This window comes from Saimiri boliviensis, chromosome 9 (genome assembly GCF_048565385.1).
Source record: "Saimiri boliviensis isolate mSaiBol1 chromosome 9, mSaiBol1.pri, whole genome shotgun sequence".
In the NCBI taxonomy this organism is placed as follows: domain Eukaryota; kingdom Metazoa; phylum Chordata; class Mammalia; order Primates; family Cebidae; genus Saimiri; species Saimiri boliviensis.
The window spans coordinates 121,013,960-121,029,301 of record NC_133457.1 but is presented as its reverse complement, the minus strand read 5'-3'; the positions used below and the strand labels follow the sequence as shown (position 1 = coordinate 121,029,301).

General features: G+C 46.7%; 1 protein-coding gene across 2 annotated transcripts in view; it reads left to right on the top strand.

The window, feature by feature from the left end:
- Positions 1 to 4,559, top strand: part of PMEPA1 (prostate transmembrane protein, androgen induced 1) — a 64,490-nt gene extending 59,931 nt beyond the window's left edge. For both annotated transcript variants that reach the window (XM_039479547.2, XM_074406698.1), the window contains one exon: positions 335 to 4,559. In XM_039479547.2, the coding sequence (XP_039335481.1) occupies positions 335 to 880 (546 nt within the window). In that variant the 3' untranslated portion in view covers positions 881 to 4,559. The remainder of the gene's footprint in view (positions 1 to 334) is intronic.
- Positions 4,560 to 15,342: the final 10,783 nt, after the last annotated feature.

Sequence of the window (15,342 nt, the reverse complement as noted above, 5' to 3'; positions counted from 1 at the left end):
TCACCCCTCCACCCTTCTCTGAGTGTCCTTGCTGCTGGGATCCTCCTGGCTCGAGATCATCTGCTCTCTGCCCCTGGGGGAGCAGCCCACACTCTGCAGCACGGGAGCGTGGATGCTGCCCCTATTCGAGGAGGGTGATGCAGCACTGCCGTGCTGCCCACATGCCAGGGCTCCTGCAGGATCAGGCTCCTGGCTTCTTCCCCTGCCACCCCTACCACCTTCTACCTCTCCCCAGAGAGCCACGTCCTGTGCAGCAGAACTCCAGTCTCAGGATCTGCCTCTCCGGCCGACCTGAGACAGCCACCCTCCCTCACTCCTGCTCTGCCTCCTCCAGCCGCAGGTGTATGCCCCACCTCGGCCCACCGACCGCCTGGCCGTGCCACCCTTCGCCCAGCGGGACCGCTTCCACCGCTTCCAGCCCACCTACCCGTACCTGCAGCACGAGATCGACCTGCCCCCCACCATCTCGCTGTCAGATGGGGAGGAGCCCCCGCCCTACCAGGGCCCCTGCACCCTCCAGCTCCGGGACCCCGAGCAGCAGCTGGAACTGAACCGCGAGTCGGTGCGCGCACCCCCAAACAGAACCATCTTCGACAGTGACCTGATGGATAGTGCCAGGCTAGGCGGCCCCTGCCCCCCCAGCAGTAACTCGGGCATCAGCGCCACATGCTACGGCAGTGGCGGGCGCATGGAGGGGCCGCCGCCCACCTACAGCGAGGTCATCGGCCACTACCCGGGGTCCTCCTTCCAGCACCAGCAGAGCAGCGGGCCGCCCTCCTTGCTGGAGGGGACCCGGCTCCACCACACACACATCGCACCTCTAGAGAGCGCGGCCGTCTGGAGCAAAGAGAAGGATAAACAGAAAGGACACCCGCTCTAGGGTCCCCGGGGGGCCGGGCTGGGGCTGCGCAGGCGGAAAGGCAGAACACTCCGCACTTCTTAGAAGAGGAGTGAGGAAGGCGGGAGGCGCAGAAAAGCGTCGTGTGGCCTCCCCTCCCACCTCCCTGTGTATAAATATTTACATGTGATGTCTGGTCTGAATGCACAAGCTAGGAGAGCTTGCAAAAACACACACACAAACAAAACAAAACAAAACAAAACAAAACCCCACGTGTCTTTGTTGAGCTGTGTCTTGAAGGCAGAAGAGAAAACACATTTCTACAATAGTCTTTCTTGTTTCTAGTTGAGCTGCGTGCGTGAATGCTTATTTTCTTTTGTTTATGATAATTTCACTTAACTTTAAAGACATATTTGCACAAAACCTTTGTTTAAAGATCTGCAATATTATATATATAAATATATATAAGATAAGAGAAACTGTATGTGCGAGCGCAGGAGTATTTTTGTATTAGAAGAGGCCTATTAAAAAAAAAGTTGTTTTCTGAACTAGAAGAGGAAAAAAATGGCAGTTTTTGAGTGCCAACCCGGAAGTGTGTATGACCTTGTAGAGAAAAAATTACAAAGCAGGGGTTTAGAGTTATTTATATAAATGTTGAGATTTTGCACTATTTTTTAATATAAATATGTCAGTGCTTGCTTGATGGAAACTTCTCTTGTGTCTGTTGAGACTTTAAGGGAGAAATGTCAGAATTTCAGAGTCGCCCTGAGGAACCTGCAGACAGGCCTCGGCTGGAAGTGGCCGGCTTTCCTGAGGGGCCGCCACCCCTGCAGAGTGGCTGCTTCTGCCTAGTGACAGGTTATCACCACGTGATACATTCCCCACCGAAGGAGACACATTGCCCCGCCTCTGGGCCAGAACAGCCTTTAAATCACAAACAAAATAGGAAAGTTAACCACGGAGGCATCAAGTTCCAGGTGGTGCTCTTGCCTTTCCCAAAAATGAAAATAAACTGCTACCGAAGGAATCAGTTTTTCCTCTTCTTTTTTTCAACCGTGAAGGTCCCCACGAGGGGGAACAAGGTGCCCCTCCTCGAAAGCCACCGTGGCTGGCGCACAGGCTGCCAGGGACACGCCAGAGGGTCCGACGGCTTACCTGTGCAGGGCGCTTTGGTGGTGGCTCAGCCCGCTCAAGGATCTCCGGTGAAGGCAGGTGCGCTCTCTGCCACACTGGCACCTAGGAAGGCCGAGGGTATTCGCAGTCTGACCTCGTCCTGTCTGTTCCCCTTCACGGATCAATTGTCACTTGAGAGGCCAAAAAGCAGACCACCCAACATGAAAAGGTGACAAGCCCAGGTTTCTCCCAGGACAGGCGAAAGGGTTACCACTAGGAAAACAGTCACGCCAGCGCCAACCCGAGCTTCGCCTGCGGTATCCTCCACCTTCTCTGTTCCCACCTTTCCATCCCCTTCCCCGCGGAAACAGTGCTCACTCCTGGTGTGTCTGTTGATCTGTGTGTCCACTCACATCTCTGTTGGACTCTATTCTTGTTCTCCAGGTTTTCACCAAATAGACGTAGGGTTGGCAGGACCTGCTGGTGACGTGCAGGTGAAGAGCGTGAAGGGACACGCGAGTGTAAATAGAGGTGACCGGGGAAAGGCACGAGGGGTGGGCCCTTGGGACCCACCGTGGCCAGTGGCTGGAGCTCGCCACGTTTCCTCCTGGAGGGGGTAGGAATGGGAGGGCACCCGGCTGGAAGAGCAGACTCCCAGCTGCCACCCCCTCGCCATGGGAGTGACGTTCCATTTTGGGCAGAATGCCGACTAGTAGACTAACATAAAAGAAAGATATAAGAGGCGATATTGTTTGTGAGCAACTTTTTTATAACTTCCAGAACAGACACCTGAGCACGGTTTGGAAGTTCTGGCCACTTGAGCTCCATGCATGTGCACGCGTGTGCCTTAAGAGCTGGCAGCGGACAGACGTGGGCTCTGTGTGCCGCCAGCCTAATAGAAAGTTCTCGTTCATTGGCAATGGCAGAACCTGCCTCTCAGTGGAATCATCAGCCTAAAATTTGTTTCGCTCTTGAAGAGGATTCTTTGAAAAGGTCCTGTAGAGAAATCAATAGAGGTTGTCCTGAGAGGTACAAGGACACGCTTGTAAAGATGATTGAAACGTATCTTTCCTTTATGTGACGCGTCTCTAGTGCCTTACTGAGGAAGCAGTGACACTCCTGTCACAGGGTGGGGATGTTCCCGGACAGTGCCTCACTCACCTGGGACTGGCCTCTTCTCCCAGGGTCCACTAAGGGCTCCTGCTGCTTTTCAGACACCCCACCGTCCTCTTGTGTGCTCACCCTCTCTCCACTGGGGAGGTGCCCAGCTTGGTGAGGTGACCCCTCCTGCTCCTCCAGCCTTTTTTGCCAGGGTCTGTGCACAACTCCCGCCTAGGCGGAAAACCTAGGAGTGGACCGTGTTTGTGTGCGTGGCGTCAGCCCGAAGCCAGGCTGAGGCAGTCCCCATGTCCTCTTGAGCCAAACTGTTTGGGTCTTGTTGCTTGATGGTACAGTCTGGATTTGTGGGATTGGCTTTGCATGAAAAAAGGGAGGAGAGTGGCTGCTGACCTCAGCCGGCTTGAGGACAGAGCGCGTCTCTCATGACAACCCAGTGCTGAAGTCCAGTGTCCCCAGCTCCGTGCCCAGTGAATGGCAGAAGTGCGTGGGGCAGTGGCCTCAAAGGCAGGGCACATCCCAAGACAGCCAGCAGGTTTTCTCTGGAAATGACCAGAGCTAAACTCTCAGCTTCTCTGCTGGGGGTGCACCCTTTCCTCTAGATGTTGCTTGTCACATTATCTTTGAGAACTCTGGGACTGCCCCGGAGGAGGCCCTCTTTTCCAGTGGGAAGTTGGATGGGGTTCTCGGAAGTGGCTGGTTGGAAAGGGGCCAGCTTGGTTTCAGGGGTCTGCCGCTCCATCCTGGGTTCAGAGAAGCCTGAGCGTGGCTTTCTCTAGTCCTGTCACTCTCTCCCTGCTTGTCAATCACCACCTTTCCTCCAGAGGAGGAAAATTATCTCCCCTGCAAAGCCTGAGTCTACACAGACGGATTTCATTAATTGTGCTAAGAACCATCCGTGTTCTCAAAAAGCCCAGTGTTTTTGCAAAGAATGAAAAGGGACCCCACATGTAGCAAAAATCAGGGCTGGAGGAGAACCGATTCATTCCCTGTTCTCATCGGTCGTCCCTGAGAATTGTACATTTCAGAGAAATTGTTTTTCTATGTGCAACATGAAGCTTCCAGAACCATGAAACAGCCCGTGACAAGGGAAGAAAATGTTGTTGTTGTTGTTGTTGTTGTTGTTGTTGTTTCTGGAAACTGCTTGAAATCTTGCTGTACTATAGAGCTCAGAGGACACAGCCCGTCCTCCCCTGCCTGCCTCATGCCATGACTGTTGTGCTGATTCCGATGCTTTCACGTTGCGTTCTTGGCGTGGGAACTGCTCTCCTTCGCAGCCCCATTTCCCAAGCTCTGTTCAAGTTAAACTTATGTAAGCTCTCCGTGGCGCTCGGGGAGTGCACCCACGTCCCTGCTGCGTAAGACTCTGTATCTGGATGCCAATTCGCAGGCCTGAAGAAACTGCTTGTTGTGTATCAGTAATCATTAGTGGCAATGATGACATTCTGAAAAGCTGCAATACTTATACAATAAATTTTACAATTCTTTGGAACGAGGCTTTTTCCCTTCTTTGGCCAAATGGAGCTCTTCTCACTTCCCACCCCTCTCTATAACCCCGGATGCATTCAGCGGTGGGGAAGCGATCCCTTGGGGCTGCTGGGTAACCTTAAACAACTCGTTCAACTTTGTGTTTTATTAGTTCAGGCAGCATTCAGGGAGCCCCCTGAAAACCCTAGCTCAGGAAGGTTCTAATAAAAGGGATGGTCATTGTGGTTAAATGATTTTGCAAAACACTGCATACTTTTCCTCCCTCTTGGGAAATCATTATTCACCATAGCATGGTGAAAGCTCTGATAAGGTCTGCAAGGAAAATCTGTCTTAGCTAGAGTTCTTCCAGAAGCACACCCTGAGACGTGGCCTTGTGTGCAAGGGATTAAGGACGTATTAAGGATGAGCTCCCAGGGACACAGCTAAGGGATCAGGAGAGAGGACCCAGGAGGGGGAGAAGCTGAGCAAGGGAGACACTGGACAAAGTTCAGCCTCAACTTGATCCCAAGGGGACCTGTGGGGTCCCTGGACCCTGGAAAGGTGGAGTCCCAGAGCCCTCTGGCTCTTGGTGCACAAGAGTGGAGGGGTGAGTCAGACGCTGCAGGATGGTCCTCCAGAAGCCAGTCACTATCATTGCTCATGGAGGCAGGGGAGGGCTGCACAGACTCCCTAAAGGGTTCCATCGGGGCCTGGGGCACCTGCAGGACCCACTGCAGTTAACAGAAATGGTCTCATTTATTTCTCTGCAGTTGACCCTGAACAACAGAGGGTTTGAGACACTATAAACCCCTTGCTGTCAAAAATCCATGCATTAAGCTTAAAAAAATTTTTTTTGTTGTTTTAGAAATGGGGATCTCACCTTGTCGCCTAGGCTGGAGTGCAGTGGTATTGACCGTAGCTCACTGCAGCCTCAGCCTCCCAGGATCAAGGGGTCCTCCAGCCTCAGTCTCCCCAAAGAGCAGGGAGCTGAGCCACTGTGCCAGCCTTGTGCGTTACTTTTGCCTCCTCCAAAACTTTACTGACAGCACCACTGTTAACTGGGAGCCTGAACAGCTACTGAACAGTCGATCATGACACAAAGAGGCTAGTGTCTGTACGCACTTAGTGCCTTCATGACATACCTTTTTAACATTTAAAAATATTTCTAGGCTGCCTGTTCACCTGTGAGTTTTTTCCAGTTGCGGCAAATCTCCAAAAAAAAAAAAAAAAAAAAAAAAAAAAAAAAAATTCCAAACTACTTATTGAAAAAATCTATGCATAAGTGGATTTGCTCATAAGTGGACCTGCACAGTTCAAACCCATGTTGTTCGGGGTCAGCTGAACCATCTTTAACATCTGATTAAATTATTTTTAATCAGCCTATATAAAGATGCAAAGACCCCACCACCACCACCAGGAATGGAGGCTGTTTGATCTCAGCCCCGGGGCTTCCCAAGCATCTGGACTTCAGGGACTTCGAAGCATCTCACTACTTTGAGAAATGCTGCCCAAGACTGCAGCCCATGTGATGAGGACAGATCTCAGCACCTGCTGCCTTCCTGGGGCCCTTTCTAATGGAGAAAAACCTCCGAGATTATGAAGAATCGGGGAGAAACCAAAAGAGCTTGTTACTCCTCAGTGGTGAGAGCAGGGGACCAAACACGGTGACCCAGCTGCCTCCTGCTAGGGGCTGTTCCCCCACAGACCCTCAGCCACCGGGTCCTTAGCATGGGCTTGACGTGGGCACCATGAGATGCTGGCACTTGGTGTCTCTGATGAGATAATGCCTGTAACATCATCCCAGCAGGGTGCCTGCCACCCTCAAGGATTCGCTGCTCTTAATACTAACATGGACATCTACATGGGGCTTTCAAATTACAATTGAATCCCTTGAACCTTGGGATCAGTTTGTGGGTCCTGGGCAGGGTCTGGAGACAGAACTGTCTCCCCAGGTCATCAGGACAGAATAGAGGGCCTTTCCTGGCCAGGGAGAAGACCCTTGGCTTCTATTCATGAAGGAGACCCCCTACCCGAGTCCTTGGGCACAGCTCAAGCCGGCTCCAGAATAACAATCAAAAGCAGAGCAGCCCACAATTACTGGGCAGCTACGAAGTGTCAAGCTCAGTGCTGACACTTCCCTGAAGGCAGCAGCTTGTCACCTGGAAGGTCTCATCTTTCACTCCATCCACTGTGTGTTTTTATCACAACTGGGTGCCAGACTGAGACAGCTGCTGGGAGATACCAGCGCTCAGACGCAATCCCTGACCTCCATGGTCTCGCCTTCTGGTTTTAGAGACAGACTCACAAACTGGAACCACGGCACAGTAAGGTGAGGGGCAGGAGAGTGGGATTTTTGGAGGAAGGGGATAGTTTATAGAAGGCTGGGCCTTGAGCTTAGAGATCAAGAGATCACCTTCCACACCGGAAAAGGAGGAAAGAGGGTGAACCAGGCAGCTGCACGAGCCAAGGCTGGGAGGGGACTTAGCGCAGCTGCTGCTCAATGTGACAAATACGACAAAGTGCCCCTGCAAGGCGGGCTGGGCCCCACTCTCCAGCCCGGAAGGGCGATGAGTGTGTCTGACAAGCGGCCCCAGCAGGATCACAGACACCACTTCCTGTGGCTACAGAGCTCCACGCAGGTACCGCAGAGTGTAACGAGAAGGGGCCTGGGCTTGCGTGCCTTTAGGTTCATCTGACTGATGAGTGAGCGCTGTGCACCCAGTGTGGAAGGCGCCACTGACAGGAACACAGGGTTGACCAGACAGACGCTTCCTTGCCTCCGCGCCTGTGGGCTGGCACTGGCTGCAGGTGGCAGGCAGAGCTCCCCACTTCCCCTTCACAGGTCTGATGTCAACAAGGCAGCCCTGGGGATGGCCTCAGGGCCTCTTCGTGGGTATGCGAGCCTCCCTGCATGTCCAACCTTTGCTCCTTTGCTCGGCCTGACCGGAAGTCACCTGAAAACCAGCAAGTCACCTGGTCTGGCCATTTCCGTGTCTGTCATAGAGCACCAGGCCTAGCAGTGGGCACCTCCTAAGAAACGTCTGGAATCCATCAGAAGCAACAGGAAATTTCCTGAGCTTGATCTCGGTGGCAGCCATTGTCTGCCTGACCAGAGCCTCCTGTCATCCACCCGCTGCTCCTTCTGGATCCTTCTCCCTCCCCTCCATGGCACCCACCTGCTGCAGGATGGAGAGCACCCCCAACTAGCTCACACCCGTCCCTCCTCACGTCCCCACTATGTGGTCTGGCCAGGCTCTCACGCCACCCAGATGCACACCAGTGCCTCCTGTCTTCCTTCCTCCCTCCCGGGAGAGCCTCAAATCTGGAGAGGCTTAGAATCCTCCGTGGCCCCTTTGGCCTCCTGAGGAAGCCCAGATGCTCTCAAGGCCTACAAGGCCCTGCAGAGCCTGCCCATTCTCTCTGGCATCTTCCAGATGCTCCAGCAACACACACCCTGTTTTCTCCCCCACGCACACCCTATTTTCTCCCTGCAGCTGTGATCACTGCTGCCCCTTCTGCCTGGGATTCCCTCTCTCAAACCATGCATTGCCCTGACATCATTCAGACCCAGACCCGGTTCAGACAGCACCTTCTCCAGAAAGCCTTCCAGGATGCCTCCAGCTTCTCTGTGCCAGCTCTATTGATGCAGTCACTACATACACTGCCTGTGGTGTTCACGGCTCCTCTCCCAGGACCCTGCGAAGCCTGAGGTCAGGGCCAGACTCACATCCATTGTCCATGGGGGATAAACACGTGCTCCCAGGAAGGACTGGGCCTGTACCCCACAACTGCTTCTGTTCTCACAACACCCCATTCTTCAGACATGGAAACCAAAGCAGGGAGTCAGCCGGCCTGTGTTGCCAGCTTGGAAGGGCTGGGATTACAGTATCATTGCTGTAGGGCAGGCAAACCCCAAAGTGGGGCTTAGCCTGTGAGGGTTCTTGGCTTCACCCAGGAAAGAATTCAAAGGTGAGCCGGTGGTAGGGTAGATGAAAACAGCTTCACTGAAGCAGCAGTGTTAGAGCTCGAAAGCGTTACAGCCCCATGGCTGTTCCTGCAGAGCAGGGCCACCCTGTAGGCAGCGTTCTGAGAGCAGCAGCTGAGGGCAGTTTGGCAATCGTACTTACACCTACTTTTAGTTACATGTACACTCAGGGCTGGTTTACACAGAAATCTCTAGGAAAAGGGTGGTAACTTTTGGGTTGTTAGGTCACTGCCATGGAAAGGGGCAGTGACTCTCAGGTGTTGCCATGGTGATGGCACACTGACATGGCACACTGGTGGGTGGCTCTCATGGAAAGCTGCTTCCACCCGGTCCCTGTTTTAGCTAGTCCTCAGTTTGGTCCAGTGTCTCAGCCCACCTCTGGAATCAAGTCCTGCCTCCTACTCCTACCTCATTATTACAGAATAGTTTCACTGGCCTAAAAATCTCCCGTCCTTCACCCCTTCACCTAATTAATCTCCTCTCCCCTTTACCGCCCCCCCCAGTTCCCTGGCAACCCTTGATCTTTGTACTATCACTATAATTTTGCCTGTTACAGAATGTCATGTAATCAAATCATACAATAGGCAACATTTTCAGACTAGCTTTTTTCACTTAGCAATATTTATTTATGATTCATGCATGTCTTTTGTGCCTTGATAGCTCCCTTCCTTTCATTGCTGATATTATTCTATTGTATGAATATACCATGTTCTGTGTATCCATTCACCTGTTGAAGGGCATTTGTGTTGTTTCATAAACACTCGTTTGCAATTACGAACAGAGCTGCTAAAATGTTCACATGCAGGCTTTTTTGTGGTCAAAAGTTTCAAATCCTCTGGGTAAATACCTAGTACCACAATTGCTGGATTACACAGTAAGACTATGTTTAGCCTTGTGACAAGCTACCAAACTCTTACCATGGTGCATTCTCACCAGCAACAGTGAGAGTGCCTGTTGCTCCAAATTTTTGCCAGCATTGGTATTGTCAGGTTTTCTTTTTATTTTACTTATTTTAATAGATATGTGATGATAACTCTGTTGTTTTAATTTGAAATTTCTTAGTGGCAAATGATCTTGAGCATCTTTTCATATGCTTATTTGCCATCTGTATATCTTCTGTGTTGAGGTATCTGTTCAGATCTTTTGCCCATTTTTAAATTGGGTTGTTTCCTTATTGTTGAGTTTCACAAGTTCTTTGCACATTTTTGATACAAGTCCTTTATCTGATGTGTGTTTTGCAAATATTTTCTTCCAGTCTGGGGCTTGTCCTTTTATTCTCTTAACACTGTCTTTCACAGATCAGAAGTTTTACATTCTAATAAAGTCCAATTTATCAATAATTATCCATTTTTCCTTTCATGGATCATGCTGTTGGTGTTATATCTGATAGCTCGTCACCAAGCCAAAGGTCACCTAGATTTTCTTCCATGTTTCTATCTCAAAATTTTATGGTTTTGTGTTTTAGGTCTAGGATCCATTTTGAGTGAATTTTTGGGAAAACCTAAGCTTGGTGTCTAGGTTGATTGCACATGATATCCAATTGTTAAAATTGTTAAAAGTACCAACTGTTAAAAGGACTTTCCTCTCTACGTTGAATTCCCTTTTCTCCTTCCTCAAAGATCAATTGTCCATATTTGTGTAGGTGTCTTTCTGGGACTCTAGTCTGTTCCACTAATCAGTTTGTCTACTTTTTTGCTAGCACCATGCTATCTTTATTCGTATAGCTTTATAGTAAGCCTTCAGATAAGTTTGTGTGAGCCCTCCAACTTTTTTCTTTTTCCTCATTATTGTCTTGACTATTCTAGATGTGTTGCCTTTCAGTATAAAATTTTGAAGCAGATTGTCCATATATACGTAATACTTTGCTGGGATTTTTATTGGGATTGTATTCAATCTATAAATCGGGTTGGGAAAAATTGACACATTAATAATATTGAATGTTCCAATTCATGAGCACAGCCTATCCATTTATTTAGGTCTTTTATTTCTTTTATTATGGTTTTGTAGTTTTAGACATATAGATCTTTTTTTTTTTAGAAAGAAAAAAATAATAAGAAGAAAAAGAATAAAGAAGAGGAAGAAAGAGAAAGAGGAAGAGGGAGAGAGAATGGGAGTATTGCTTTGTTGCCCAGGCTAAAATGCAGTCTAAATATGGGTATGCCTATAATTGTCCTTAATAATGGAGACATGAAAGAAAATGAGGGAAGAGAATAACAAACAAGGAGCCAACCAACATTTCGTTTAAATTTCTAAGTTGATATGATGTGGTACTGATAAGATTGTATAATTTATGTAAAGTGGAGAGTTCTATAAATGTTAATTACGTTTACTAGTTCCAGATCTGAGTTCAAGTCCTGGATATCATTGTTAATTTTCTGTCGCATTGATCTGTCTAATATTAATGTTGAAGTCTCCCACTATTATTATGTGGGAGTCTAAGTCTCTTTATAAGTCTTGTATGTCTGGGTATTCCTGTATTGGGTGCGTATATATTTAGGATCTTTAACTCTTCTTGTTGTTGCGTTGATTCTTTTATCATTATATAATGTCCTTCTTTGCTTCTTTTGATCTTTGTTGCTTTAAAGACTATTTTATCAGAGGCAAAAATTGTAACTTCTGATTTTTATTTATTTATTTTTGCTCTCTGTTTGGTTGGTAAATCTTTCTCCATCCCTTGTTTTGAGTCTTTGTGAATCCTTGAATGTGAGATGGGTCTGGATGCAGCATACCCATGGGTTTTAGCTTTTTGTACAAATTGCCTGTCTGTCTTTGAATTGGGGAATTTAGTCAATTTAAATTTAGAATGAATAATGATATATGTGAGTTTAATACTGCCGTTTAATATTAGCTGGCTATTTTGCCCATTAGTTGATGTAAATTCTTCATTATATTGATGTTCTCTACTTTTTGGTATTTTTTAGAAAGGCTGATACTGGTTGTTCCTTTCTATGTGTAGTGGTTCTTTCAGAAGCTCTTGTAAAGCAGGCCTGGTGGTGATGAATTCTCTGAGTGCTTGCTTGTTCACAAAAAAACTTTATTTTTCCTTCACTTATGAAGCTTAGTTTGGCTGGATGTGAAATTCTTGGTTGAAAGTTCTTTTCTTTAAGGATGTTGAATATTGGTCCCCACTCTCTTCTGGCTTGTAGGGTTTCTACTGAGAGATCTGCTGTAAGTCTGATAGGCTTCCCTTTGTGGGTAACCTGACCTTTCTCTCTGGCTGCCCTTAGTATTTTCTCCTTCATTTCAACCCTGGTGAATCTGACGATTATGTGCCTTGGAGTTGCTCTTCTTGAGGAATATCTTTGTGGTGTTCTCTGTATTACCTGGAGTTGAATATTATCCTGCCTTACTAAGTTGGGAAAATTTTCCTGAGTAATATCCTGAAGCGTATTTTCCAGCTTGGATTCATTCTCTTCGTCACATTCAGGTACACCTATCAAGCGTAGATTAGGTCTTTTCACATAGTCCCATATTTCTTGGAGACTTTGCTCATTCCTTTTTATCCTTTTTTTCTCTAATCTTGTCTTCTCATTTTATTTCATTAGTTGGCCTTCAACCTCTGATATCCTTTCTTCTGCTTGATCAATTCGGCTGTTAAAACTTGTGCATACTTCACGTAGTTCTCGTATTGTGTTTTTCAGCTCCATCAATTCACTTATTTTCCTCTCTAAATTTTGTATTCTTGTTGACATTTCGTCAAACCTTTTTTCAAAGTTCTTAGTTTCTTTAGATTGTATTAGAACAAGTTCTTTTAATTCACTGAAGTTTCTTATTATCCACATTTTGAAGCCTGCTTCTGTAATTGGAACACACTCGTTCTCCATCAAGCCTTGTTTCGTTGCTGATGAGGAACTATGATCCCCCGCTGAGGGAGAGGCGTTCTGATCTTGGGTATTCTCAGCCTTCCTTGACTGTTCTCCTCCCTCCGCTGTAGATTTATCCATCTGTGGTCCTCATAATCACCGTCTTTGCAATTGGGTTTCTGAGTGGACGTCCAACCCACCGATTCCCAGCCCCGAAATCTGAGCAACCCACTGCGCCGACCAAATCAGCGGCGTTAAGATTGATGGTGCTTTTCTGACTCTGCACCAAGAACCGACGCTCCGAGGCGCCGGCAAAACCGCCTCGCCGGTCACAAGAGTCGCGCTGGTGACCCGTGGGGCTCCTCCGCTGGGAATCTCCTGGTGCGTGAGCAACAAGAATTCATGTGAAGGTGTGACGTCCTCTCATTCTTTGTGTTTTCACTGGGAGCTACAATCCCGAACTGCTAGTGATCAGCCATCTTGGATCTCTCCCATATAGATCTTATATATTGCTAGATTTATACCTAAGTGCTTCATATTTGGTTGGTGCTGTTTTGAGTGATTTTTTTTAACTTCAAATTTTAATTGTTCATCGCTGTTATATAGGAAAGTAATTGACTTTTGTATCAATATTATGCCCTAACACATCGTTATGATTACTTATTAGTTGCACATAGTTTTTGCTGCTGTTGCTGTTGATTCTTTAGGATTTTTTACATAGATAATAATGTCATCTATGAACAAAAGCAGTTTTATTTAATTCTTCTGCATCTTTATGCATTTTCTTTCCTTTTATCGTCTTATTGTCCTGGGGGTTACCTAGGCCTTTCAGTACAATGTTGAACAGTGTTGAGTAGAGCCAGTGAGGTGGCTATCCTTGTCTTGTTCCTAATTTTAGCAGTGAAGTTATCCAGTTTCTTGCCATGAAGTATAACGCTAAGTTCTTTGTACAGCTGCTCTCTTTGTTAAGCTGAAGCAGTTCTCCTCTCGTCTCTGTTGACTTGGGCTGCTGTGACATTAATACCATAGACTGTATGGCTTTTAAACAACAAAAATGTTATTTCTCACAGTTCTGGGGGCTGGAAAGCCCAAATTCAAAGCCACAGTAGATTCAGTGTCTGGCGAGGGCTTCCTGGTGCATAGACAGCTGTCATTTTGCTGGGAACTCATATGGTGGAGAGAGTGAGATCTCTCTGAAATCTGTTTTTATAAGGGCACTAATCCCAATCATGAAAGTTCTTTCCTCCTGCGTTCATCTTCTGCCACCCATCACCTTAGGCGTTAGGATGTCTACATACACATCTGGGGATACACAGTCCTTCTAGTATGACTTCAGTCCTACTACCTTTCATCAAGAATGGATCATGGATTTTGTCGAATGCTTTTTCTGCATGACTGATAATGATCGTATGATTTTTCCTCTTTAGCCTGTTGGTGTGGATGATGTTGGGTTTTCTGAGTGTTAAACCAGTCTTGCAAACCACTGGGTCATGGTGTATAATAATTCTTTTTGTACATGGTTGGATTTAATTTGCCATTATTTAGTTAAGGATTTTTTACCCTATGCTCAAAAAAGATATTGTTCCATAGTTTTTATTTCTTGTGAAGTTTTTACACACTTTTGGTAACAGTGTAATGCTACCCTCATAGAATAATTTACATAATGTTTCCTCTGTTTCTATTTTTCTAGAAGAGATTGTAGAAAATTTGTATCATTTCTTCCTTAAATGTTTGGCAAAGTTCACCAGAGAAAACCATCTGAGTCTGATGCTTTCTTTACTGGAAGGTTATTAATTATAAATTAATTTGTTGATATACGTATTCAGATTATTTATTCTTGTGTGAATTTTTTTGCAGTTTGTATCTTTAAAGAAATGGTCTGTTTCAACTAAGTCACCAAGTTCGTAGATTTAGAATTTGCTTTGGGGTTGGTTTGTTCGTTTGTTTGTGACAGAGTCTTGTTCTGACTCCCAGGCTGGGGTAGAGGGGCACAATCTCAGCTCGCTGCAACCTCTGCTTCCCAGGTTCAAGCGATTCTTGTACCTCAGCTTCCCTCATAGCTGGAACTACAGGCATGCACCACCACAGCTGGCAAATTTTTGTGTTTTTAGTAGAGAAGGGGTTTCATTATATTGACCAGGGTGGTCTCAAACTCCTGGTTTCAAGTGATCTGCCCATCTCAGCCTCTCAAAGTCCTGAAATTACAGGTGCTAGCCACTTTGCCTGGCAATTTTTGGTATTTTTTATTATCCTTTCAAAGTCCATGAAATAAGTAATGATGACTCCTTTTTTATTTTGGATATTGCTAGTTTATATCTTCTCTTGTTTTTCTTGGTTAGCCTAGCTAGAGGTTTATTAACTTTTTGATACTTTTTAATGAACCAGCTTTTGGTTTTGTTGATTTTTTTTTTTTTTTTTTTTTTTTGAGATGGAGTCTTGCTCTAGTTGCCCAGGCTGGTGTGCAATGGTGCAATCTTGGCTCACTGCAACCTCCACCTCCCGAGTTCAAGCAATTCTCCTGCCTCAACCTCCTGAGTAGCTGGGATTACAGGCACCCGCCAGCACACTCGGCTAATTTTTGTGCCTTTAGTAGACACGGGGTTTTACCATGTTGGCCAGGCTGGTCTCAAATTCCTGACCTCAAGGTGATCCGCCCACCTTGGCCTCCCAAAGTGCTGGTATTACAGGCGTGAGCCACCACGCCCGACCTGTTTAAAAGTTGTTTTACCGTTTTTATTTTTACTGATTTCTGCTCTTTTACTATTTTATTTCATCTATTTGCTTTGGGCTTAAATCGCTTTCCCTTTTCTAGTTTCTTCAGGTGTTGCCTTAGGTTGTCATTTGAGATCTTTCTTCTTTGCTATCTGTACATTTTAGTGCTAAAATTTCCTCTAAGTGCTGCTTTAGCCGCATCCCATAAGTTTTGGTATGTTTCATGTTTTCATTTATCTCAAAGTATTTTCTAACTTTCCTTGTCATTTCTTCTTTGACCCATTGGTTATTTAGGAATGTGTTGTTTG